Source organism: Lipotes vexillifer, unplaced genomic scaffold, assembly GCF_000442215.2.
Source record: "Lipotes vexillifer unplaced genomic scaffold, Lipotes_vexillifer_v1.1 scaffold920, whole genome shotgun sequence".
Taxonomy (NCBI): domain Eukaryota; kingdom Metazoa; phylum Chordata; class Mammalia; order Artiodactyla; family Lipotidae; genus Lipotes; species Lipotes vexillifer.
This window is the reverse complement of record NW_006783413.1, coordinates 712,248-738,193: the sequence shown is the minus strand read 5'-3', so window position 1 is coordinate 738,193 and position 25,946 is coordinate 712,248. Positions and strand designations below refer to the sequence as shown.

Genomic DNA, 25,946 nt, shown 5'->3' with positions numbered 1-25,946 from the left:
TGGGCCGGACCTATGGGCAGATGACTGGGCAGCTACTTCGCGGCTCTCCTGGCCTAGCCCGGCCCCCTTCCCACCGCACACTTCTGCCTCCCATCCGGCCTCCAAGATCTCCCGAGGGTCCCAGGAAAAGCCTGCCTGTCAGGCGTGGACACGAAAGGCTCAGCTCCAGCATGATCCCTGGGTACACAGGTATGTACACAGGTATGAACAGGTACCCCCCATCCCAGAACATGGGTCCCACACACTAACAAATCGTCCTTGCCCCCTGCCTACCTAGGTTTTGTACCCCAGGCACAGTTCATCTTTGCCAAGAACAGCAGCCAGGTCTGGGCTGAGGCTCTGAATGATTTCACTCAGTGGTATGGGCGACAGAGGAGTCAGGAGCTGCCAAAGGAGGCCAAGGGAGAGAAAGACGTGGAGAAAGACCAAGAGCCAAAGCTGGAGGCAGAGCTAGAGACGGAAAAGGAGCCAGAGCTGGGGCAGGAGGCGGAACAAGTGAGACCGAGAAGGCTGATGGGGAGTACGAGGTGGGAGTGGGGAGCCTTACCTCTGTGTGGCCAGGTCTGGGGTGGTCATGTGTAGCATGGCTGTGGGACAGGGGATGTGGGCTAGACCGCCAGCCTCACCTCCCTGGGAGCTTGTGTTACAGCCCAGGGGCTGAACTTGATAGCCCTGTTTTTCTTCTATCAACTTCTCCTCAGAAGGCTTCCCCTTATTCCATGGATGACAGAGATCCTCGCAAGTTCTTCATGTCAGGTGAGAGGAAGTGGGTAATGACCAGAGGGCTGGGGAGGTGCCCAGGAGGTACTGACTTAGTATCCCCCTCCCCTAGGCTTCACTGGTTATGTACCCCGTGCTCGCTTCCTCTTCGGTTCCAGCTTTCCTGTGCTCAGCAACCAGGCACTGCAGGAATTTGGACAGATGAAGTCAGGGGGCAGATCCCAGAAGGATCCTAAACATCTCCCCTCACTTTCCAGGACCTACCCTCAGAACCTGGGCCTTGTACCTAAATATGGGGGCTATGTGCCAGGTGAGGACAGCCCCCAGAGGGAGGCTTTGGGGACTGGAATATGTGTGTGTGTGTGTGTGTGTGTGTGTGTGTGTGTGTGTGTGTGTGTGTGATAGGTGGAGGTGGTTTAGGGCTTGGAACTAGTAGATATGGGGGGACCTTGGGTCAGCTTTATCACTGGGCAGAAAAGGAAACTGATGTAGCTCCTAGGGAGTAGTTAGGACCAGATTTTGAAGGATAACTTGGAGGTTCTAGGCAACTGGCTGAGAAATAACTTTTCTATGCCTCTGGCTACAAATGACAGAATCTTTTGGCCACACAGGGTAAAAGTTCCAGTTTGGCCGCACATATGGGCATCTCACCCATGATGCTCTGGGCCTCAGCACCATCCAGAAGCAGCTCCTGGCATAGGTACCTAGACTTCAAGTTCTCTCTTTCCTTTTCATCCTATCCCAGCCATCCTTTTGCAAAGAAGAAAGATGGTCTGGAGGGTGGGAGAAGGCACAAAGAGAGAATGGTTTGGAGGCTGAGCACCTTTTTTATTAATAGGTGTAATAAATAAATAAATAAATACATAAACAGAGCCTGGGCTCCTCCTCCCTCCTCTGACCACCAGGCACTGGCCACAGCCTACTTACAGCTGGGGGCTCAGGGAACTGGCCCCAGTACTGTCACCCATCCTTCTCACCACCTGGCCTAGGGACCCCCACAAACGGGCCTTCTGGTCACCTCCCTCCACAGGGACATGCCTGTCTGTACCCATGGGAGGGCTGGCCAAGATGGGCGGGGGAAATTCTGGCAGCCCAGTGCTGCGTCCCTTCCCTCCTTTCCTGGGGGGAGATCTGGACGAGGTCACTGGGACAGTTAAGGGGGAGTAATTGATACAGAGCACAGGGGTATGTGGCCCCCAGCTCTCGGTCTACTCTCTGTAACCAGGCCAGAGGGCTTGGGAAGGGCTCTCAGGCTATGAGTCTAGGGGTTGTGAGGGTCCCTGAGGCCACCAGCATGCACAGGGCCTCAGTTTTGGCTGCTTCCAGGGGTTGGACTTGGAGTTGGGGTCAAAGTCACATAGGCCAGAGGCACCAGGCCAGTGTCAGGGCCACGGCTGCAGCGCAGCCAGTCTCCTCCGGCTGGCCCCAGCACCCGCAGGATGTCTCCCTTGTGGAAGCTCAGCTGTCCAGGGCCTGTGGCCAGATGGTGGCACAGTGCCTTCACCTCGCTGGGGAAACAACAAATGGAGGTCAGAGAAACCCCACCCAGAGCCAAACCCAGCCCCCAAATCCCTCTGTCTCCCAGGGCTCACCATGGAGTGCCAGAAGGCAGGGCTGGAGAGTGTGGCTCCTGCAGGCTCTCCTTGGGCTCTGGCTCCCGGCGGGCACCCACTGTTTGCGCCACTAGCTGGAACATGGACTTGTCCAGGCTGAGCCAGTCCGAGGGTAGCCTAGGGGATAGTGGCCGGGCTCTGGCTCTGTCTGTGCCCTGGCTTAGAGCAGGCACCCCCGCCCGTCTGTCTACACCAGGGGCTGTCTCTTACCTGTTTGTGGGCCGGGCCTCCCGCTGAACCTTTCGGGACCCGAAGAGGTGTCCCCACTTGATGACCCCGGGTGAAGGCTCTAAGGCTCCTTCCTCATTTTCTGCTGGGGGGGCAGTGGACCCCTCCCTCTCCCGGCTGCGCCTCAGCTCAGCCAGTACAGAATCAGGGGGGCTCCCCATCCAGAAGGGCCAGCCCCTTTCCCGGCCAAGGGTCTCCTCAGGGGCAGGGCAGGCCTCAGCTCCCTCCACGACTCCCTCTCGGGGGGGTGGCCCCCCACCTCCTGTCCCTTTCTTTTTCTCAGTGCTGCTGCCACTGCTGCTATTGCTGCCACCCCGGGGGAACCTAGAGCCCTCAGCGGAGCCATCGATGTAGACCTGGGAGCTCTGCATGAGCTGGTACCACCAGCCAGCCTGCCCACTTCGGGCCCACCTGCCACGCCCTGAGCTCTCAGCTGCCTCTGTCTCCTTCTCTTCTTCCTCATCTTCTCCACCTTCTGGGGCACCCACACCCTTCACCCGCTCTCCATGGGCCGCCCCGTCCATGTCTCCAGGGCCCTCCTGGCCCCGGGAGCGGGCCAGCTGCAGTGTCGAGTGGGCGGACAGCAGCAAGTCCTGGGACACCCGCAGCAGCTCCTTGTGCTGCCGCTGCCGCTGCCCACTCTGCAACAGCCGGTGCTGGAACAGCAGGTCGAGGCTGAAGGGCAGGAGGGCCAGGGGCTGGAGCAGCAGCAGCAGTTCCTCCAAGAGGCCAGGGCACACCGTATGCGCCGCGTTCAGGAAACCCCACGGCTGGTAGTGGGTCTGGATGATATCTAGGGGAGAAAGAGAGAGGGACTGAGCCACACAGAGAAGCAGAGCCCGGCCTGGGGTGGGCCTGTGAAAGGCAACCTGGGTGGAGCCACTGCGTACTGCTGCACAGGCTGTGTGCCGTGCCACTTAGATGCACTACAGTGTAAACGATGCCTTCTGAAGTTGTGCAGTGCAGAAGCTCCACAATCTTAAATGGCAGCCGTGAGTTCAGAGGAGAGAGGTTCCTGGCCACCCTGACTCCCAGATTGCCTGAGTATCCCGCTGACTCCAAGGCTCTAACACAAGCAGAGGCTGGGAGAGGACTTGGGTAGAAGGCCAAGCCTTGAGGATGAAAGCTTGTGTGGTCCTCCTCCCCACTTCCAGCATCTGAAAAGACAGCTGTGCGTCCCTCTTTTGATCCTCTGAGGTCTGGCCTCTGTTGAGTTTGCAAGACAGAGCAGGGTTCTGAGCATTACCTTCATGGTTATAGAGGTGATTAAACCAGAACTCCAGGGACCGGATGCTGTAGGGAGATAGGTGAAGAGAGTTGAGTCTTGTGTGGATATAGCCAGATGATAAGATACAAAGAAGACAGATATGGGGGGGGGGGTCACGCACAGGGCAGAGGTATAGGTGAACATCTCCCTGCTATGGCAGTGATGCTACCTGGTTAATAGGGAGGGGGTGAACATGTGATTCACAAGCCAATCACTTCCTCTTAGAATGGAGTTGGCTTGCCCATGACCCAGGAAGTCAGGGCAGCTGCTGAGTGAGAGGACAGGATAGCTCAGGACCAAAGGGGATGACCTCGGCCCATACTTGAGAAAAGAAGGGTACTGTGATGTGGGTGCCAAGGTGAACTGGGTCAAGCAGGATTTGGAAGCAGTGCTGGAATGGACAGGATCAGGGTTACAATATCCAATAAAAGAAACTGAGAACCAGGTTAACTTCCAAATGAGCCAGATGATGGATTTATAAAAGCAGAAGACCATGTTGGTGATCAGTGCCAGAGACTGATGGGTCTGGTGGGAGACCAGTGACCTACTGAGAGAGGCTGTAGCTAGGTGGGGAGAAAGTGAGCCTGGGCCCTGGCTAAAGATCCTGCAGATCCACCCTTTCTGACCCAGTCTAGGGAGCTGGTTCTTTGGAGGTGCCAGAGCCCAGGGGAGGGGACCGGTGGTTTGTAGATTTCCACACACTCACTTGAGCAGGCCGAGGATGAAGGCGTTGAAGCGCATGGTATGACTGGTGAGCTCTGGGAAGTGGCTGACTTTGTTGTACAGGCCGTGCAAGACCTTGGTGGATGGGCCTGGGAGGAAGCCAGAGTTGGAGGTCATGTGCTCAATCCTGGAACCCTAAAATTCAGCCTGGGGTCCCTATCTTGCCAGCCAGCACTTACCTAGCTGTGTGGAAGCCTCAACCACACTCCACGGGGTGTTCTTCCGTTGCCCGATGATGACATCCAGCACAAAGGCCTTGAGCCCGTCCTCCAACACCGCCCGGACCGCAGGGCACAAGTACTTCAGAACCAGGTGGCCTACATTGGGGCTCACAGAACTATTCCCCAGCTTTGCCTGTGGATGCAGTAGGGAAGTACAGGGAATCATCTGGAGCCTGACCTTGGTCCTCTCTGACTCTCTTAGTCCTTACGGTGCTTCTCTTGCGATCCCCATCTCTAAGTACCCAACTCTGAGTTCTAGAGGCAAGAGAGCAAGGGCAGGTGGTAGCAGAGAATAGGTGAGGGTCAGCAGGGTAGAGCTCAGCTCTCCACAGTTTCTTGCCTACCTTTACCCCAGGATCCCGGCTTGTGCCAAAATGGGCCACAATGAGGTCTACAGCCGTGTTAATAGCTTTCACCAGCCCTGCAAGTGAGAATTTGATGTGATGGGTCCCTAATCAAGTCCCTGGGCAACTCAGCTGGGACTGAGCCCTCGGTGGGGAGAGGGAAGGGCTTCCCCCGCGCCCCCCCCCACACACACTCACTCACTCTCTCTCTCTGCCCCTGCACACACACCAGGCCCTGGCCTCTTCCTGTTTTTGCCCAGTTCTCAAGCCCCTCCTGTTTTCACCTCCCTGCCCAGACCCACCTCAATGATTCCATTGTCAAGACACTCAACAACCTCACTTCTTTGCCCTCTTGCTCCAAACCTGGATCACTCTAACCGTCTGTCCTCTCTACTCTGAGAAACCAGGCTATGGGCTGTTGTTGGAGAAAGTCCAGCGCTACTCACACCAGTGCCTGGGAGAGGCACTTCTTTGATGTGTGCCTTGTAGCACCCTTTGCTATGCTCTCAAGTTGCCTTGCCAAATCTTGACCCCTCTCTCAAGCCCTTGGCTCTACTTCACACAGAGAACAGAGGCCACTGGTGATGAATTCAACTTCCCTGTCCATCCAAAAGACAGAACTACGTTACAACTATCTTCCTTCCCACCTGCCCTCTCTTAATCCCTTTCCAACTTGGCGGAAGGTGGCTATTCCCCTTCTTGCCTAAGGTTCTTCCCTCTCCCTAAACTCTGAGTCCCCCACTCTGCCTCTGCGAGGGACTTTAGCTTCATCTTTCTCCCTTTCACAGGCTGCTTCTCTAAGGCCCGCAGTTATGCTCAATCCTCTCCCCATCATCTCACTTAAACAGGTCTGCTAAATAGACTGGTTCCTTGTCAGTCCTTACCTTATTAGGTGTTACCATCATGTTTACCCAAACCGCTAGAGCTTGTAGCACTTGAGCTCCCCCAGTATAGCACATGGGAGTCTCCCTCACTATACTTAGCTCCCTGAGGGAGGAAACTAAAACCTGATTCTTAAGCATCTGATAAAGGATCCTTGCTCACTTGCAAATACTCACGATCCACAGTACAAAGACTTCTGCCTCTTGCCCCAGTACCTGTGCTCTCTAATTCCCTCCCAGCACTTGGAGTTCTAAAACAGGGAAATATTCTGAAGGGCTAGATAGTAGGGCAACAGGCACATATAGGTAGTGATAGCAGATTTCCCGTCCGGAGCTAGGAGTAATATTCACCTTTTTTCTGAAGAAGGTCAATGGAAACAGCCTCTGAGTTGCCATCTGGGGACAGACAGAACTCAGCTGGAGGCTTCTCAGTCAAGGAAAAGGGGTCTTGGAAGTCAGGGCAGGTCAGTGGTAACGGCTTCACTACTTGACCTGAAAAGAAGAGAAAAATCAATCCCAAGCAATTCTCTTTCTGAGTTGCAGCTCAGTTCTGTGCCTCATACCCTCTGAGCCGTGTGATTTTTGGGACTGACCCATTCTCTAGCCCCTCCCCGCTATGGCAGAGCCTGCCCTGGGTTTACTGGGGACCTGGCCCACACACCATTCAGCCGGCAGTTCAGATGGCCAGCAGCACCGAGGGAGCCAGGGAACTCAAAGATGGGGTTCCTTCGGGCCAGTCGACCATCCTGTGGCCTTCGGTCTAGGCTCCCTGACAAACCAGGTGGCCCTAGAGGGTTCTTCCTCCTGTATTCCCTCCACTTGAGTGCTTGAGGGGATAGATGGTTGGCTGAAAGCAGAACAGATTAGCAAAAGAGACAGGAAATAGTTAGAAGACAGCATTTCATACCCACCCAGCGGGCCCATATAAAACATGAGGGTTGGGATGTTAGCCACAGATGCAAACACCGTAACCTCTGACCCCAAGCTGGAGTATAAGAAACCATTCAGTGGGGGAGGTAGCTTGCTTGGGGTGGGGTGGGGGGCAGGCACTGAACCTCATACCATTATTGGGCCTGGAAGCCATGCTGCCCTCACCACCTCCCCGGGCCAGGCTCTCTGCCCGGCTGAGGCTAGATCTCCAGGAGCCCAGAGGAGGCAAGCTTCCTGTTCCATGGAGTCGGTACTCAGCCAAGGTCAGTATCTTCTGATGCTCCTTTTGTGGCTGCTGGGAGGTGGCAGGCCGGACAGCAGGAGGACAGGAGCGGCCCCATGGAGGTGGGCTTTCTGTGGCTGTGGTCTGCTCTGGGGGAGGGGAGCACGAAGTGGAGGCAGAAGAGTCGGTGCTGGGCCCAAAGGGGCCGGCACTCCGGATGGGGGAGTAGCTGCCCAGGGGTGACGGCCGTGAGGTTTGTGGCTCAGGCCCAGCTCTCCTGGCACCTCCGCTGGTGGATGCCTGAGACTCCCCTGAAGGAGCATGCGCTGGGACCTGAGCAGTGGGGGCAGCCAGGGGGGCACGCTGCGGTGCACGGGTGCAGCCCGAGAGGCTGTAGAGCTGGGAGAGGCTGTGGAGGGCCCGGGACTTGGCCAGCTGCTTGGGGAAGTGGTGCTGGAACACGAAGGGCTGGATGGGCAGCGTGGTCGGCCTCTGCTCCTTGCTGTAGCGAAGGACTGGTCGGCTCTCAGCACCACCCCCTGCGGCAACAGGGATGGAGAAGGAATCAGATGAACACTGAACTCACGTGAGGGGAAGACAAGAAGCAGTCAGGAGATGACGCTCCCTGGGGAAAGGGGATGAGAGGGGCAGGACCTGGGCTGAAGGAATTGAATGGGGTGGGGGTAATTCAAGTTTGTGGAATGTGCTCCTCCCGTCTTGTGTAAAACTTTTCCTGCTGTTTTTATGACATTGACCTGTCTTGTACCTCTTGACTGTTCAGCCCTTCTTCATTTTCTTGACTTCAAAGATGGGCGTATCTTAAGGCTCAATTCTTATATTTCACTCTACACTTTCTTCCCTGCCTTGTTCACGTTCAGACAGTCATACAGGCGACTCCTGAACCCATGGCTTTAGCCCAACCTTCTTCTTGATCTCTAGATCATTCTGCTTGAGGTTCTGCTTTCATTTAAAATTTGCCATTTTAAAACACCTCATTCATTCTCCTGATGATTTCCATTTCTGCCAATGGCAGAACCATCATTTTCTCTGTTTCTAAGGCCTAAAGACTTGGAGTTAGTAATATATTTTCAGGGTCAAGATGTTAATTTGCTTCAAGCTTTCGCCCACCATCCCCTGTCTCCACTAGTGCCGACACATTTCATTTTTGAGCAAATCTAACCACAATAAAATATTTCTTTACTTGCAGCTAGAATCAGCCCCCCTGTCACCCTATCCACCCTACTCCCACTCTTTCATGATCCTGGTATTGGAGCCCCAGAGTCCACATCTGCTCCCTCTACATAGAGGTGTGTTCCCCAGGAGTGGTCCTCTCCTGTTCTTTCAGCCAATCTTCTAGTCAGTATCCCTCAAAACATGGGACTCACTCCAAAACACGGGACTCACTCACACAACAGGACACTGCACAGAGGGAAAGTCTTTGTGTATGGGCTGTGCAGCTAATGAAACACGGCACACACTGTACACATGTGAAAGAACACAAGGTGGCGCTATAAGCATCCATACCACCTGAAACCCTGGGTGTGGCTCATTGGCACCCCTGGCTCCAGAGTTCTGAGGAAGGAATTAGTATCCATACTTGAAAGATCTGGGTATTGGAAATTTAGAGATTAAGTCATTCGCCCAAGGTCACACAACTAGAAAGCGGCAGAGCTAGAATTCTGCCTAAGTCAGAGTTCGACTTCGGGGCTAGTGTTCTCTTTACCACATTGTACTACACATGAAATGATATCAGGCTGGATTTTCCTATTCCTCATCTTTCCCCATTTATTTACTTCAGCGAGTCTTAAGGGGATGGTGAACACACCCTGTAAAGGAGATGTTTCAGAACCACTCTCAGTGGACATTTTCAGACTATACCCTCCTGCTATTCCCAGTCAGTGATCAGAGAACAACCCTTGTCATTCTCCCTGGCTTACTATGCTCCAGCATACCTCCTTCTGTCCTTCAACATGCCAAGTTCATTAACATCTCGGGGCCTTTTGTTCTCGCTGAAATTGTCTCATCATTCAGGCATCAGCTCAAGCATCACTTCATTAAGACCTTCTCTGACCACCGCAGTCCCTCTGGCAAGTCATGCTCTCATCACCCTGTTTTATTTCCTTTTTAGCCATTTTTCACTATCAGAAATTATCTTATTTGTTTATTGTCCATTACTCCTTATAAGGGCTCCAGAAAAGCAGGGATTTTTAAATTGTTTACTGCTGTATCCCCAGTGCCTAGAACAGACCCTGGTGCATGGTAGGTACTGAATAAAGATTTGTTAAATGAATGAAGCCTCACTGTCACCCTCGGTTCAGTATAGGCTCACTGCATCCAAATCTTCTTACATATACCAGCTTTAGGAAGTATTTTATTTCCTGTGGTGCTAATCTTCTCAGTCAGGTAGGTGTCCACACCTGCCACAAATTAGCTGCTCTCCCCTCAAACGTCCACACCTGCCATGCTCATTGACACCACTCTTCCCCCCCACCCCCACCCCATTCCCATCTTTAAGCACACTGCTTTTCCTACTGGGAATGTCTTCATCCTCTCCACTTATTTAAATACCAAATTTCAAGACTGAGCTGACGCTGGCTATCAGAGTAGGCCCTCCCAATCCCAGCTTTACTGTACATGCTATGTAGAGTACGTCTGAATTAGACTATCTATTCCTACTCTTTTAAAAATCCTCCCTGCTAAGTTCTCAGGCAGTAAGATCAGGGAAGGGGGAGGGGTGTCTACTGTGGGGAGTGGGTATCAGTTCTACCCTCAGGGAATAAGTTTTCTCATTTTCTATGTGACAGCCCTTAAGAAAATTGGAGATAGAGACCATATTCACCCAAGTCTGTTCTTCTGTGGGCGACACAGCCCCAGCCCCTCAGTTCCCTCTTAAAATGGAGTGTCCAGAACTTCCAGGAGGGCTCTAAGTGGTTCACAAGGGTGAGGGGGACTATCAACTCCTCCCTTCTCGAGTCTCTAAATGAATCCAACCATTTTAACTTTTTGGAAGCCCTTCCAAACTGCTGACTCATTCTGAGTTTGCAATCAATTAAATATCCCAAATCAACTCGAGTACAGCTTACATTATCAAAGTTCATATTGGTCCCTGAAAGAACAAAACGTTCTTTCCCGACTTGGTAAAACCCTTTTGGATCTCGAGTCTGCTGCTCAGAATCTCAAAGAGATCTCACTTCTTTTGTCATCATTTTTTGATATATAAAAAAAAAAGTCGTACAGAATCGAGAAAAAAGCCCTGTGGTAAGTCACTGGAGACTTGTGGAACAAAACAGCATCTCGATATGAAAATTCTTACCTGATGGCAAAAACACTGTTAAGGCCTCTCCTCCCATCTCTGACCAGGGCTGCTCTTGCCCTCAGAGTGCAAGCCACAGCATCCCCTGTGCCTAGATATCACCCACCAGACACTGCAATCTCAGAAGAGCGTGGGTTCCAAAGCACTCTGGCCAATCCATGCTGTTTCTGACCCCCCTCTTCCCTAGAGACCCTACTGCATCCCTCCCCCAAGGGCACCTCCTCTGTGTATGTTTAGGAGTGTGAAGTCTTCTGATAGACTGTGATCTCCCTAACAGCAGAGATAACACCGTTTATGATTTTTTTTTTTTAACCCTTTTCCTTTGAGAAGCCAACAGACCAACCTAAGGCTACAGACAGCCAATTCCCCTTTATCGACCTTTCCCCTGCTTCATCTGCCCTTTCCTTCCAAACCTTCTGAGATCTGGCTTCTACCCTGGCCACTCCCAAATGCTGCTCTTGGGGTTCTTCAGCCTTAATCCTAGTGATTTCTTTTCAGAACTCATTTGTTGAACTAACTCTTTGAAACCCTCTCCTCCTTTGGCTCCTGTGACTTCACCCTCTCCTGGTTTTCCCTCTATTTTCTTGGCTAATTTTTCTCAGTCTCCTTTGAGGGTTGCTCTGCTCAACCTTAAATCACTGCATCCCCAGGGCTCCGTCCATCATTCCCTTTATAACTCTACACATTCTCCCTGGATGTTCTCATCCACTCATAGCTTCAACTACTATTTTTATTCCAATGACTCTCTGATCACAGGGGTCTCCTGACCTCCAGGGAGACATCCTTTCTAATCTACCTTCCACCCAAACAATCAGAAATCTTTCTAAAATGCAAATCAAAACATGCCACTATGCTGTAACAAACCAAAAATGCCACTTCCCTGATTAAAATCCTTTAATGGTTCCATCCACATTCCACTATGGCTATACTAACTTATCTGCAGTTTCTGGAAAGCATCAAGATATTCTGTGCCTTTGTGATTTTGTATAGACTACTGTATGGGCCTACAATGTTCTTTTTACGAGTTTCCACAAAGCCTATTCCTAATCATTTTTCTAGACTGTGCTTAAATGTAAACCGTATTAGCACTCCTCTGACATTTTGGTCTGTTTAGCTATCCCTCTCATAGACTAGTACCACACACTGCCATCTCTACATTTTAATTTTGTTTCCTTTTCTGTTTCCACCCTTCATCGGAATTCCTTAAGGACAGAGATTGTTCCTCTCATCTATCACCAGCACCCACTTAACACAGAGCTTTTAAAAAATAATTACTTAAGTGTAATAAAGTAAATAGTGAAAGAGCTGGCCTGGGAGGCTTAAAGGTTAAGTGTCAGGTCTCAGGTTCTTTGAAGAGTGGCTACAATCACTGATCAAAGAATGAACTTACTGATACCCAGGGTGGTTTGCCTGTTGGACATTTCCCTTAAACACTGCAAATTCCTTAATGTCCAAAATGGAACTCATGCCTTATTCCCTTTCCAGTAAATCTACTTCTGTGTTTGCAGTCCCTAACGATGTATCAACATCTTTCCAGTCACCCGGGCTTAGAATCACAATCTTCTGAGTACTTCCTTTCCCGATACATCGATCTCTAAGTTGTGCTAATTTTATCTCCTTGGTGTATTTTTTATTCTCTATCCTCCTTCCCCCTATTACAACCGTAGGACATGCTCTGGACTGGAAAGATGATTGATCTAGGCTGAGGAACCTCTAGTGGTATGCGTGGGGTGGTGGGCAGGGCCCTACTACTGAGGAGGCCATGCACACACCCTGGTATTCTCCAGCCTTTAGGTTCCTTACCGTCAGCTCTAGCTCTTGCATCCCTCTGGGTATGGCTGCTGGCTGGGCTCCCTGGGAGAGCAGGCCCTGGATCCATCAGCTGGGCCAGGGGGCCTTGCCCAGCAGCTCTGAGGCCAGCAGGTGGCATCTCACTGGACTGGGGGCCCTGACAGACCTGGGTGGACCAGGGCTCTGGGCCAACCAGGTCCAGGCCTGGCCCCAAGGGCATGGGTGGAAGGCTATGGCTACAGTGAGTGCCCTCATCTAGTGGGCCCACCCTATCTTGCTGGGCTTCCTGGATGGGTGAGAACTCCTGGGAGGAGTCCCCAGCGCTCACTCGCAGTGGCGGGGAGCCAGAGCCTGCAGCTTTCTTCCGGCCCTTGGCGAGTTCAGCAAAGGAGGTGACCCGCCGAGGTGGGGAACTAGGCCCGGTCAGGGCTGCAGGGCCCTCACTCAGGCGTACTGGGCAACTCAACATGCGTTCCAGTGAGCCCAGGCGGATAGGAGGGCTGCGCTCTAGGCCACGGTCGTAGCTTCGAGAGCGCTGGCGTCCAGTGCTGAGGTTGGGGGGTGAAGTATTAGTGTACACCTGCCCCTCGATCACAGTGGGGCCCACGGGAGCGGCTACTTCCACTTCGGAGCCCACTGCTTCTTGTTCCTCTGGCTGGACTTCTGGCTTCTGGAACAGGTAATACTCAGAGGGCTGGCTAGGGCCAGGGTCTGGGCCAGGGCCTGGCGCAGGACTTATCTTGGTGTGTTCCTCTGAGCAGCTGGTGATGGAAGAGCCAGCTGGGCTTGGGGATGATTGGGAGGACAGGTCACAGGTGACAAGTTTGTAGTAATTCTGTGTGGCCACAACAAGACGGGCCTGGCTCTGGAAGCAGGCTGTGAGGTCAGCCACAGCTGGGCAGGGCTCACAGTGCGAGCGGTAGGAGTTGCAGTTGGCATCAAGCTCAGGAGACGAGGCATGAGGACAACCATAGCCACCTTCCCTCCCTCCACTGTCAGGGTGGTGGGACTCACAGGACATCTTAGACTCGGCTGGGGAGGGCTGCAGGTCCAGGTAGAAGGCGCTGGGGTCTGAGTGGCTGCAGAAGGAAGAGTCGCTGCAAGATTGCGGGGCAGAGTTGAGATTGGCGTGGGAGTTGCCGTGCATCTTGTTGTAGAGGGTGCTGAAGGTGACCAGCACTCCGTCTGAGCTGTTGCAGGAGGAGTCGCTCACATAGCCCATGGACTGGTCAGCCGCCTCGGACTGACTGGATGTGCTACTGCAGCGGCAGTGCTGGGGTCCTGAGCCTGAGCATCTGGGGTTCCTTGGGGATTCATCTGAACTGAGCTTCCACTCCTGGTCAAAGGAAAAGCCAGAGGTATCACTGGCTCCACCCCCGCTGCCACTCCCACCAGGGCCCCCGTACTCATCCAGCTCCATGGTCTCTGCTTCTGGCTCTGGCCGGCAGCTGTGGCTACTGCTGCACTGCTGGGCATCCAAGGTGGTCACTGGCTCCTGTTCCTGCCCCTCCACCACTCCAGCCCGACTATGTGTTGCCTCCCATGGCCTGCCCGCTCTGGGGCCAGGTGGTGGCAGCTGGAAAGAGGAGGGATGGAAGGTGGGCTGGCCAGCCCCGTGCAGGTGGAAGGACTGCTGGGTGGCACTATCACCAATGCTGTCGTCATACAGGTCACCAAGTCCTGGCTCAGCAATACCCTCTTGCAGCAAAAAGGGATTGTGTCGTTTAGGGGCCCCGGGGCCTCTTCCATCCCGACCCCTGTTCTTGGTGCTGTCTGCAGATCGCGCAGATCCCCCGGGAGCAGAATGCAGACTGTTGTATAGCAGGGAGTCGGCTTGTCCCAGGTCTTGATCAGGCTGGGTGATGCCCAGCTCAGGTGGGTAGAAGGGATTGGGTCTTGTGCTCCCACTACCTGCACTTGCCACTCCGCAGCATTGCCTGTCTGGGACTTGACAGTGTACCAGGGGGATGTGGTGGACGATGAGGGTCTCTCCAGTCAGCTTTGGGGGACTATCCATTCTGGAAAGTTCGAACAAGGGCATCAACAGCACCAGACACTGCCCCCGGAGCCCAGTGGGGCAGAACACATTTCATCAGGAGAGCTTGGTACCTGGAGAGAGAGGGAAAGAAAGGGAACCTAATGTCACCTTCCCGAAGTCAGGGACATGCCCTTACCCATATCATTTTCAGATGGAGAAGAGCCCAAGAGGAAAAAAGATTCAGAGTCAAGATGCAGCTGCATAACACAGCCCGTCAGGGCACATTTTCTGCGTTGCACAGGTCCAGCTCTTGAGTTCCCCTTCATTTTAAGTTCATCATGCATCCATTTGCAACAAAATGCCACATCTGAAGGTCTGGGGAATCTCAGGGACAGCATTTTCTCCTTCTCTTTCTTAGCAGTAAATAATGACTAGTCCTGAGTACAAAAAATGTGTGAATAATGACATAACTAAGAAAAAACCGTCTAAGATGCCTGAAAGGGTACTAGGCACTGAGGAGATACAGAGATGTCTTAGACACAGCTACAGCACGTTTACAGATGCGGTGGAAAATCACAAATAATGTATCATGTATGCATAGCAATAAGCTCTAATTTTTTTTTTTTTTTTGGTATGCGGGCCTCTCACTGTTGTGGCCTCTCCCATTTGCGGAGCACAGGCTCCGGACGTGCAGGCTCAGCGGCCATGGCTCACGGGCCCAGCCGCTCCGCGGCATGTGGGATCTTCCCGGACCGGGGCACGAACCCACGTCCCCTGCATCGGCAGGCGGACTCTCAACCACTGCGCCACCAGGGAAGCCCAGCTCTAATTTTGCAAGAAAAATAAATTTTAATGTATTATATCATTTGACGCCTATGTCATCTTGGACACCTTTTCTCCTCCTCTGAGCCCCAGAATACCTGTCCCTCTCTGAAGGCTGTGGGCTAAAGATCCTCACTATCTCCACTACTGTACTGGAGCTTCTTGAATAGAGACCGAGTTAGGCATCAGACTACTAGTATGGCTGATGCCAGCCTCTTCCTTCTCAAGGTGGGTAGAGGTCTGTTTTTATCTTTTTTGTATCATTCTAGCACAACATCAGATAAGGCTTTGCAAACATGAGGCATAATATATCCTTTTTAAAAAAAATTAATTAATTTATTTATTTTTGGCTGCATTGGGTCTTCGCTGCTGCGCACGAGCTTTCTCTAGTTGTGGCGAGCAGGGGCTACTCTTCGTTGCAGTGCGCGGGCATCTCATTGCGGTGGCTTCTCTTGTTGAGGAGCAGGGGCTCTAGGCGCACGGGCTTCAGTAGTTGTGGCACGCAGGCTCAGTAGTTGTGGCTCGCGGGTTCTAGAGCGCAGGGTCAGTAGTTGTGGCACACGGGCTTAGTTGCTCCGCAGCATGTGGGATCTTTCCGGACCAGGGCTTGAACCCACATTCCCTGCATTGGCAGGCGGATTCTTAACCACTGCGCCACCAGGGAAGTCCCCAGGCAAAAAATATTCTTAATATTTATCTAGCTCAGGGTACAGATCTGAAGTGCCCAGATTCTGCCCAGTTTTAGCCAAAACTTTAACTATGAGGGTCCCCTAAAAAGTCTTCTCTTCCCAGTTTTACTTCTGATAGGTTAAGGTCAAGTTCTCTACACAGAGCCCATTCTAAGCTTCTCTGGTCTCTTGGCTGGACCATGGCAGAATGGCCTCCTCAAGTTCTAGTCTCCTGTGCCACCAAGTTCAGGTCCCAAAAGACTTCACTTGCTCAGACTTCTCCTACCTAATTTCTCCTAATTCATTCATTTCTCTTCTTTTCCTTATCATTCCTGTCATTTTCCTTACCTACCATGAGTCTAAACCCCTCACTGCCTATAAGTTCTGCATCACTTAGTTGAACCCATATACCACCAATTTTTAAAAGTGTAACTCATTTAGATCACAGGATCAGAGCTCTTCATGTGGAGTACAGTAAAGAGCCAGGCAAGCCACACATGCTCAAGGACATGAACAGGCAACACACAAAAGAAAAAATTCAAATGGCTAATAAATACATGTGCAAGGGACACTATTAAATATATTCTTTTGTGTTAAGTTAAATTACATTAAAATTAAAAAGCAAGTATTTACCTTCTTTCTTCCTCCTTTCCTTTCTGAGAGGAAGGCTCCTCTGTTGGACTTCCCAAGCCTTTGTGTGTTGATTGAGGTAAGGAGTAGATATGCAGAAAGGCAGAAATCAGAGAGGCTAAACTGAGCCACAAGGCTAAGAGTTACAGAAGAAAACATGGGAGTAAATGCATTATCTTAGATTAAGATTAAGATGGGATGCTTTCTTAGATATGATACCCAAAACACAAGTGATAACAGAGAAAATAGATAAGGTAGATTTCATAAAAATCAAAAACCTTTGTGCCTCAAGGGAGACCATCAAGAAAGTGAAAAGACAACTCACAGAATGAGAGAAAATATTTGCAAATTGTGTATCTGATAAGAGTCTTCTGATTAGAATATATAAGGAACTCTTACAACTCAACAATAAAAAGTACATAACCCAATTAAAAACTGGGCAAAGAACTTGAGTAGACATTTCTCCAAAGAAGACATACAAACGATTAATAATCACATGAAAAGATGTTCAACGTCATTAGTCATTAGAGAAATAAAAACCACAATGAGATACTACTTCATTCCCACTAAGATAAAAGGCAATAACAAATGCTGGTGGATGGATGTGGAGAAACTGCAACCTCAAACAGCGCTGGAGCCATTGTAAAATGGTGCAGTTACTTTGGAAAAACAATCTGGCAGTTCATCAAAATGTTAAACATAGAGTTACCATATGACTTAGAAATTCTACTCCGAGGTATATACCCAAGAGAAATGAAGACATATGTTCACACAAAAGCTTGTATACAAATATTCACAGCAGCATTATTCACAGTAGCCAGAAAAGCGGGAACAGTTCAAATGTTCATCAACTGATGAACAGATAAACATAATATGGTTATTATACATAATGGAATATTATTTAACGATAAAAGGAATGAAGTACTGACACATGCTACATACAGCATGACGGAATCTCGAAAAGGTAAGTGAAAGAAGCCAGTCATAAAAGGCTTCTTTGTATGATGTTATATGATTTCATTTACATGAAATGTCCAGAATAGGCAAATACACAGAAACAAAAAGTAGAATAGTGGTTGCCAGGGACTGAGGGACTGGAAGGTGGGGAGTGACTACTAATGGGAATGGAGGTTCTTTTCGGGGGTGATGAAAATGTTCTGAAATCAGACAGCAGTGATGGTTACACAAGTCTGTGAATAAAATAAAAACTCCAGAGTTTTATGGAATGTGAATTATGTCTCAGTTTTATAAAAGAGTGGATTTTATGGTATGTGAATTATACCTTAACAAAGTTGTTAAGATATAATTTTTAAGTAGGAAAAAAGATTAAGGTTTATGGGAAGAGGGAAGGGAACCAATGTTTAGCAGCGGAGAGGAGTGGGTATTTGCAGAGACAAGATGAGAAAAAGAAAAGAGAGGAACAGCTGCCTTACAGTATGGATTTTGTAGAGAGGGATAAAGATAATTTTTAGGAAGTTTTGCTATGAGGTATGTGAGATAATTTCCCCTTCACTCCTTCCCATCTCTTCTCTTCCTTTGCCAAGAAAACTTTGAACTCAAATATATATGCCACAAGGATAACAGAAAGTTGGGAACACACTAAAATTCCAACAATAATCAGTTTTAAAAGTACAGAACAGGGACTTCCCTGGTGGCATAGTGGTTAAGAATCCACCTGCCAATGCAGGGGACACGGGTTCGAGCCCTGGTCCGGGAAGATCACACATGCCGCGAAGCAACTAAGCCCATGTGCCACAACTACTGAGCTTGTGCTCTAAAGGCCACGAGCCACAACTGCTGGGCCCGGGTGCCACAACTACTGAAGCCTGTGCACCTAGAGCCCGTGCTCTGCAACAAGAGAAGCCACCGCAATGAGAAGCCCTGAGAAGCCCGCGCACTGCAACGAAGAGTAGCCCCTGCTCACCACAACTAGAGAAAGCCCACGAGCAGCAATGAAGATGCAACGCAGCCAAAAGAAAAACCAAAAACGTACAGAACAAGAGTATCATTAAAACAATGTTGTGTTAATTTGATTATTATTGACTTGCGAAAATATTCACAAACTATTAAGTGAAAATAGCAGATTACAAACAGAATTTACAGTATGACACCATTGTTGTAAATAAATATATCTCTATATCTGTCTTAGTCCATTCAGGCTGTTATAACAAAATACCTCAGACTGGGTGGCTTTATAAACAGCAGAAATGTATTTCTCACCGTTCTGGAGGCTGGGAAGTCCAAGATTAGGATGAAGGTTCCAGCATGGCTGAGTTCTGGTGAAAGCCCACTTTCTGGTTCATAGTTGGCACCTTCTACCTGTGTCCTCACATAGTGTAACGGACAAGGGAACTTTCTGTCTTATAAAAGTGCTAATCTCATTCAGGAGGGCTCTGCTCTCAAGACCTAGTCACCTCCCAAAGGCCCTACCTCTTACTACCATTACCTTTGGGACTTAGAATTCAACACATGGATGGCGGGGAGGGGACACACAGACATTCAAACCATAGCAATATACTTGGAAGAAAACTTGAAAGCATAAACAGTACCAAAATCCAAGGGTGCTCAGGTCCCTTATATAAAATGTCATAGTATTTGCATATAACCTACACACATCCTCCCATTTACTTTAAATCATCTTCAGATTACTTGTAATACCTGATACAATGTAAATGCTATGTAAATAGTTTTCAGAGCACGGCAAATTCAAGTTTAGCTTTTTGGAACTTTCTGGAACTTTTTTTCCTGAATATTTTTAATCCTCGGTTGGTTGAATCTATGCATGCACAACCCGCAGATATGGTCGGCTGACTTTACAACAAAATGTTAACAGTGATTATTGCTGTTGAGTGATTTTCGATTATTTTTTAATTTTATTCTTTTTGTTTCATCTAACTTTCTAATAAATATCTGTTATGTACATATATATTATTTATTTATTTATTTATTTATTTATTTATTTATTTATTTTTGGCTGTGTTGGGTCTTTGTTGCTGTGCGCGGGCTTTCTCTAGTTGTGATGAGCGGGGGCTACTCTTCGTTGCGGTGCGTGGCTTCTCATTGCAGTGGCTTCTCTTGCTGCAGAGCACAGGCTCTAGGTACGTGGGCTCCAGTAGCTGTGGTTCATGGGCTCTAGAGCACAGGCTCAGTAGTTGTAGCACATGGGCTTAGGTGCTCCGCAGCATGTGGGATCTTCCCGGACCAGGGCTCAAACCTGTGTCCTCTGCATTGGCAGGCGGATTCTTAACCTCTGCGCCACCAGGGAAGCCCCTATGTACATAATTTAAACAGTTTTTTTTCTTTAAGTGCTACAGATACTGTGGGTTTGGGGCTTGGGAAGCGGGCTTCCCCTTACGTACAGTACTAGGCTTCCCCAGGGTCCAGGCCACAATCTGAGGCCTGGACTAAATGGAGCATAAAGAACTTTCTTGTACACATGGAAGCAATTTTAGGAGTACCTATGGGCTACAGCCATCACTTGATCTTCAATGAATACCCCTCCACCCCCTTTTATAGCACCATTTTCAAAAGGCATTCACAAGTAATACGCACATAAGTTTCTGATTTTGACCCACAAAACCACTGACTGGGTCATATACGCATTCAAATGGAGAAACAAAGCAACACATAGAGTCTGGAAAGCTGACTCTCTGAATCAGGGATAAAGCACAAATGAATGTGGAGGGTGATGGAGTACCTTTGGCTGGAGGGCGCTGAAGGTTTATTATGTTATGTTTGCGTATCTGTTCCCAGACTAGAGTGCAGTTCCTTGAGGAACAGGGTAGGGACTGTATCTAGGGATACAGGCAACCCTGTGTCCCTAGAACCCACGCATTGTGCTTGGAACATGGTAGGCGCAGTAGGTTAGTTATTGACTCCTGTTCTACCCATTTTAAAAACTGACTTGTCTTTTTATTGTTGAGTTGGAGGAGTTTTAAAATTTATTCTGTATACAAGTCCTTTGTCAGATGTATGTCTTGAGAATATTTTCTCAAGTGGCCTTTTCTCAAATGTGGCTTGCCCATTTGTTTTCTTAATGGTGTTTTTTAATTAATAGAAATTTTTAATTTTATGAAGTCCCATTTATCTGTTTTTTTCTTTATGGTTAAATCGTTCTGTATGCTGTCTAAGAAAACTTTGCCTGTCCCAAGATCATAAAGAAATTTTCCTCTTTTTTTCCCTAAATGCTGTATAGTTTTAGCTTATATATTTAGGTTGTGTTGAATCCTATTTTAAGCATAAAGCTCTTTCACTGGTTGATTCCATTTTATTTTATATTTTTGTATCTCGGAGAAAGTCTTATTCCTTCCTGATCTGCCAATAGTTTCTCCACAGACAGCTCCAGTTCAGTCAACTAAGGTAAAATTCTACAGACACCTCATTAGACTTTGTACTCCTGCCTTTTGCCCCGACACAGTCACATTTTTTACAAAGCACTTCTTTACGTATGTCATCTCATTGATCCTCACAACAATGCACCAGAATAGGCAGAGCCATTTCTTTATTTAAAAAAATAAGGAAATCAACACCTAGAAAAAACAAATGACTTGCCCAAGATCTCTCAATGGATAAATGACGGAATTAAGTCAAGAGTCAGGAATCCTAATGTTTGACCTTTTTTCTTGATCAGTTAGGAATGTAATGAGAGTATACTGTACATGTGACTTGATTTCAAACACCACAGAACACATTTACTGAGAGCATATCTATTAGACTTCTCCCCCAGGAGAGACACGTTCTATAACAAGACAAGTTTAATATTGTGGCCCATGAGCGCTAATAAAGGTGAAGAGAAAACAGTGAGATGGAAGAGCTCATTCCAGATGCTTTTTGTACCCTGATTAAATGGAGAGACATGGGAGATGAAGATGGGGAAGGAATAGAGAACCCAGAATAGGAAGAAAGTGGAAGAAAGTGCTCAGCTCTGCCTACCAGGTGGACAAAGAAGTGGTGGGCTTAGTCAGCATAAAGTTACGAGGTCTAGATCTCTAGAATCAGGGAAAGCTCTCCTCGAGAGCCCTCTTCCTGGCCCTCATCACAAATGGGTGTCTCCTGGCCTATTATAATAATACTATTTATTAGGGATCATTTACTGAGAACTTACATGTAAGGTGTTTTACATATATCATCTCTAATTTCACTATAATCGTTTAAAGTAGACATAATCATCCCCATTTTACAGATGAGAAAACTGAAGCTTAGCAAGTGTGAGAAGTTAGCCCATAATTATACAGCTGAGATGGACGCAAACCCAGGTCTGCCCAATTCTTAATTCTTTCCACTACAACTGCCTCTCAGAGAAAAGATCAGGGCCACACCCTCTTCCTAAAGCCCCTACATTTACTCTGCTACCAAAGCAGATGCTTCCTACCTTTCCTGGATAGGCTCACACTCTAGTTTCCATTTACACAGTTTATACTTACCCACTTTACTATTCTCTGAACCCACAGTCCCTTTCATATTACTGCCCCATGCTCTAATAAACACTCTTCAATCCCACCTCCTGCCCCAGTTCCCAGCTCACATCTCCCTGCCCCATTCACAGTCTTCAACACCCCTTTCCCCTGCTCTGCAGTTCACATTCCTAGGCGCTTCCTGGGAACTAACACCTCCCACAACTTCCCAATGTATTATCCAACCACATTTTGTGCAACATGGATCTACTGACTCCTATTAGCATATGTTTTTGAATCCTCCACCAAGGTGATCAATGGAGATGGGAATTTAAAGAACTCTTCCTATCTGCTCAGCAACAGGGTAACTCTGGGTAGGAAGATGTTCTAAACTTCAGAAGAAAGGTTTCCCTTGTCTTTGGTCTTCAGCATCTTTCTGCCAGTCATAGAACCCCTTCCCTCTTTTTGTAGCCTCCTGAAGGAGGACAGGGAAGATGGTGATACTCAGCTGTTACTCTCTAGCAATCTGACCTTGACCTGAGGTCTGATGGGGAACCTCAGTAGGACTGATAACCCTTTTCCTGTCTGGGTTCTCTCTTGGACAGGATTGAAGGGAAGAGAGCAGGAGGGTGGATTTGGGAGTATCAACTTATGCTCAGGTCTCTTCCTGTTAGGAATCTAAGCCTGTATAAGAAGACCAATTATAATAGGTCAGGTGCCCTAGGCACTACTTATCCCCACCAACCAATAATGTGGAGCCTCTTGGTCAACATTCTTTCTTATTCCATCCTTATCTGTAGCCTCTTGGCTCCCACAGCTCCAGAAGATATGGTATGTGTGTCTATGTGCATGTACATATGTGCATGGAGGTAAAGGATGGACTCAATGCTTCCCAGTACCTCCCGTGTGGATCCCTGCATGTCTCCATCATAAACTTACAGTAGCTGTAGGGGTATCTCCTCCTTATTAAGCCTTTGTTTCTAGATCTGACCCCTTCTACGCCGACCCGCACTATAACAGCCTCATTAGAGATGCTCAGAAAGGAGGAAGGGAATTTTCTGCTTCTTGACAAAATAGCATTAGCCCAAGCCTGTTTTTCCCCATCTCTGCACCACAGCCCAAATGTATGCATGGATGAGCTTGTCTAATGTTTGCGCTCATGCTCTCTCGCTCTCTCTCTCTCCCTCTTTCGGGAAGACAAAGCCAACCCTCGAAACCAGGGCCCAAATGTGCTGATCAGTTATTCTAGCATCTCTGCCCTGCCCCTCCCCCCAGCTCCGCTGAGCCATACCTCTGTAAGGAGCCTTAGCTGTATCTGGAGGCTTCTGTTCCTTTTGCACTCCGACCAAGCTCTATCTTGACAGTTCGAGCTGAGGCACTGTTCCACAGGACCACACAGGGGGAACTGGGCTGATTTCCTAAGATCTGATTTCTGCTAATACAATGGCATCGTTGCTAATGCAGGGAGGCTGCGCAATCCCAGCCCCAGTATCCTTGCCGCTGCTGCTGCCTCTGGTGCTGCGGTGACGTTGCTGCTAAGGGAAGGGGGAAGGGAAAGGAATAGGCATGCCCACAGTACAGCCGCTCAGCCTTCCTCCCTGCCAGTCCCTGTGGGCCCTTTAGCCTGGGGAAGGGGGAAGGTAGAGAAAGGAGTCAGCCACAGAGGGCAGTCAGTGCTGGAAGATGAGAACTCTCAAAGCGGCAAAGAAAAATAGCGAGAGAGCTGGGCCTCACTCCTCTCTCATCCCTAGGAGTCTCAGGGAAAAGGTCTGGGAGGAGGCTCAGAGCTTCCTTCCTTCCTTAGGCCCCTCCTTTAAGATCTCAGCCAGAAACCTCTCCCTCCTCTTTTCACCCACTCTGAATGACTCCTTGTTTTCCAGCTTTTTCCCTTCACTAGGATTCCAGACTAGCCTCAGGGTGGAGCAGCCAGCCTGGGAGGGGGTTCCTGAAGCCCTGCAGGGAGGCTGTGGGGACCAGTCATCATTCCACCAGCAGTAACACCAAGTTCCTAGACTTGGCAATAGGCTTGCTAGGGCGTGCCTCTTCAGAGAAACGGGGTCTGTCTCAGAAAAAAAGAGAGACTGGGCCATAGAGGCTTCTATATACAGGGTGGTAGTGAGCCTTAGGATCAAGTTGGCTACAGGCCCCCTTCCTACCACAGGGTCCACTTCAGTTCCCTGGATCTTCAGAGGGTCTGCTAGTGGGGCTGTAGCAGAACCTTCCGCCCTCTCACCTACATCAGTTTTTGGTCAGTACTGAGTGGGGTCCAGCTGGGCCTGTGGGAAGGCAGAGTCCCTTTAGCCAGGCCAGGGTGCAGGAAGCCTATTTTCCTAGGGAAAGGAAGGCTAAGGAAAAGGAGTGGTCTTCCCCAGGCCAGAGAAAATTCTCAGTTCCGTCTGAAGAACTACAGAGCCCTCCACCCCTTCCCTGCTCCACCCTCGTCAGGTTCTGGGCCAGTTCTGTGGGAATCAGTAGACAGCGGAGAAGCCAGAGCCAGAGCCAGAGCCAGCTGTACAGTAAGTAGCAGCATGTCTCTGTCCAGTTCATGCCACTGCCGCCTGCTGCCATCCTTGAACACAGAGATGGTGTCAAGATGGGGCTTGGCCCTCAAGCACTAGCCCTGCATAGAGCTCCTTCCAGTACTGACTACCATCTGGACGCCACAGGCAAGCCCTTGGATTTCAGGTCCCTAAAAAGAAGCCTTAGGTCTACTGGCCAGGACCACATCAGCTACCACTCAGGATCCAGAAGATACGTCGTTTCTTTCCCCTTATTGTTGCTTCTATTCCCTATGAGACTCAAATGCTCAGGGACAGCATCCTAAGATGAACTGAGTTGGAGAAGACGTTGCTGAAGACCCCAAACCTATCTCCAACCTTGAAATAAATGTTTGAGGGGCCATATGCCTTCTTGATTCTACAAAGCAGGAAACAATGAGGAAGGGAAGCAGAGAGGAAGGCAGCTGTTCATAAAACTAGCCATGAACGATCCCGTCAAGGACAGTGAAAGGTGTCAGTGTACTTCCCTCTCCCCTAGCTGGGCTGTAGGCTGGGGCAAAGTCAATCTCCATGACCAGTGCTTAGAATTCCAGTAAGAGCTCTGGGCCCAGGGTCTTTGTCCCTGAAATTTCTGTGAGACTAAGCCATGCATTGTACTAGAGAGCTACTACTTAGGAAATGTTTCCAGCTGCCTACAGAAGGTGGCAGCTATCATACTTTCAGTGCTTAACTTACTTCACTATATCACAGACCACATCATCACCTACTTTCCACCAACTATGGCCAAAGATCTATAGGGCTTTGATGAGAAGATCAAATACTTTTCTGGCTAGAAACAAACTATAAAAACCGTCACATTATAAACCACAATTGCCTCCTAACTAGTCTTCTCACCTGCAATTTACCTTCTATCTAGTACTGCCAGATTCATCTTCCTGAAGCCCCATCTTTATTCAACATGTCACTCCTGCCCCTTTTAATGGTTTCCCATTACCCAGAGAATCAAGTTCAAACTCATTTTGGCTTTCAAGGTCCTCCATCTTGGCTGTCTACTCCCTCTCTACCCAACCTTACTACCCATCCCCGGTCATGTAGTCCTTCAAACCTGTTTCATAAGCTCTTTCCACTCTTTGTTCAGATTCTCCTACCTGTTACACTTGGCTAAACCTATGAGGAATTATCTAAAACCTACAAGGCCCAGATCAACTCCTCCATCAAGTCTTCACTGATCACCTTGGAGCCAGAAATGATCTCTGTCTTCTGAACTGTGGCTGCAGGTTGTTGATTTTACAGACAAGAAAAAAATCCCACAAAAGCCAGGGGATCAATACGGGATTGCCAATATCTTATATCGCCAAGTAAGATCATTAAACAACAACAACAAAAAACACCCTACGTCGACTATCACCATCATTTCATTAAAAAAGCACAGTCATTATTTTTCTTATTTCATTGTATACTGACGGAAGCTTCATCAGAAACTAACATCAGTTCATGAGAGGTGTATTTTTTTTTTTCTTTTTTTTTAGCGGTGCGTGGGCCTCTCATTATTGTGGCCTCTCCCGCTGCGGAGCACAGGCTCCGGACGCGCAGGCCCAGCAGCCATGGCTCACGGGCCCAGCCGCTCCGCGGCATGCAGGATCCTCCCGGACTGGGGCACGAACCCGTGTCCCCTGCATTGGCAGGCAGACTCTCAACCACTG

The 25,946-nt window shown here is 49.1% G+C and overlaps 2 protein-coding genes across 3 annotated transcripts in view; one reads left to right on the top strand and one right to left on the bottom strand.

The window, feature by feature from the left end:
- CIMIP2B (ciliary microtubule inner protein 2B) overlaps positions 1-1,420 on the top strand; it is a 2,084-nt gene extending 664 nt beyond the window's left edge. The window contains 5 exon segments of the mRNA XM_007455956.1: positions 1-189; positions 278-495; positions 705-756; positions 833-1,030; positions 1,332-1,420. The exon segment at positions 1-189 is cut by the window's left edge and continues 14 nt beyond it. Coding sequence (XP_007456018.1) covers positions 1-189; positions 278-495; positions 705-756; positions 833-1,030; positions 1,332-1,420 — 746 coding nt within the window.
- A 107-nt stretch (positions 1,421-1,527) lies between these two features.
- The window catches only part of RUSC2 (RUN and SH3 domain containing 2), a 60,454-nt gene continuing 36,035 nt past the window's right edge, over positions 1,528-25,946 (bottom strand). The window contains exons 1-12 of one of the 2 annotated variants that reach the window (XM_007455957.1): positions 23,037-23,509; positions 12,267-14,363; positions 7,060-7,689; positions 6,659-6,844; positions 6,349-6,489; positions 5,117-5,193; positions 4,731-4,905; positions 4,535-4,640; positions 3,808-3,854; positions 2,544-3,354; positions 2,313-2,450; positions 1,528-2,228 (exon numbers count right to left, since the gene is read on the bottom strand). In XM_007455957.1, coding sequence (XP_007456019.1) covers positions 2,027-2,228; positions 2,313-2,450; positions 2,544-3,354; positions 3,808-3,854; positions 4,535-4,640; positions 4,731-4,905; positions 5,117-5,193; positions 6,349-6,489; positions 6,659-6,844; positions 7,060-7,689; positions 12,267-14,295 — 4,542 coding nt within the window. In that variant the 5' untranslated portion in view covers positions 14,296-14,363; positions 23,037-23,509 and the 3' untranslated portion in view covers positions 1,528-2,026. Of the gene's footprint in view, positions 2,229-2,312; positions 2,451-2,543; positions 3,355-3,807; positions 3,855-4,534; positions 4,641-4,730; positions 4,906-5,116; positions 5,194-6,348; positions 6,490-6,658; positions 6,845-7,059; positions 7,690-12,266; positions 14,364-23,036; positions 23,510-25,946 lie in introns of those variants that run through there. The other variant, XM_007455958.1, reaches the window with a different exon arrangement.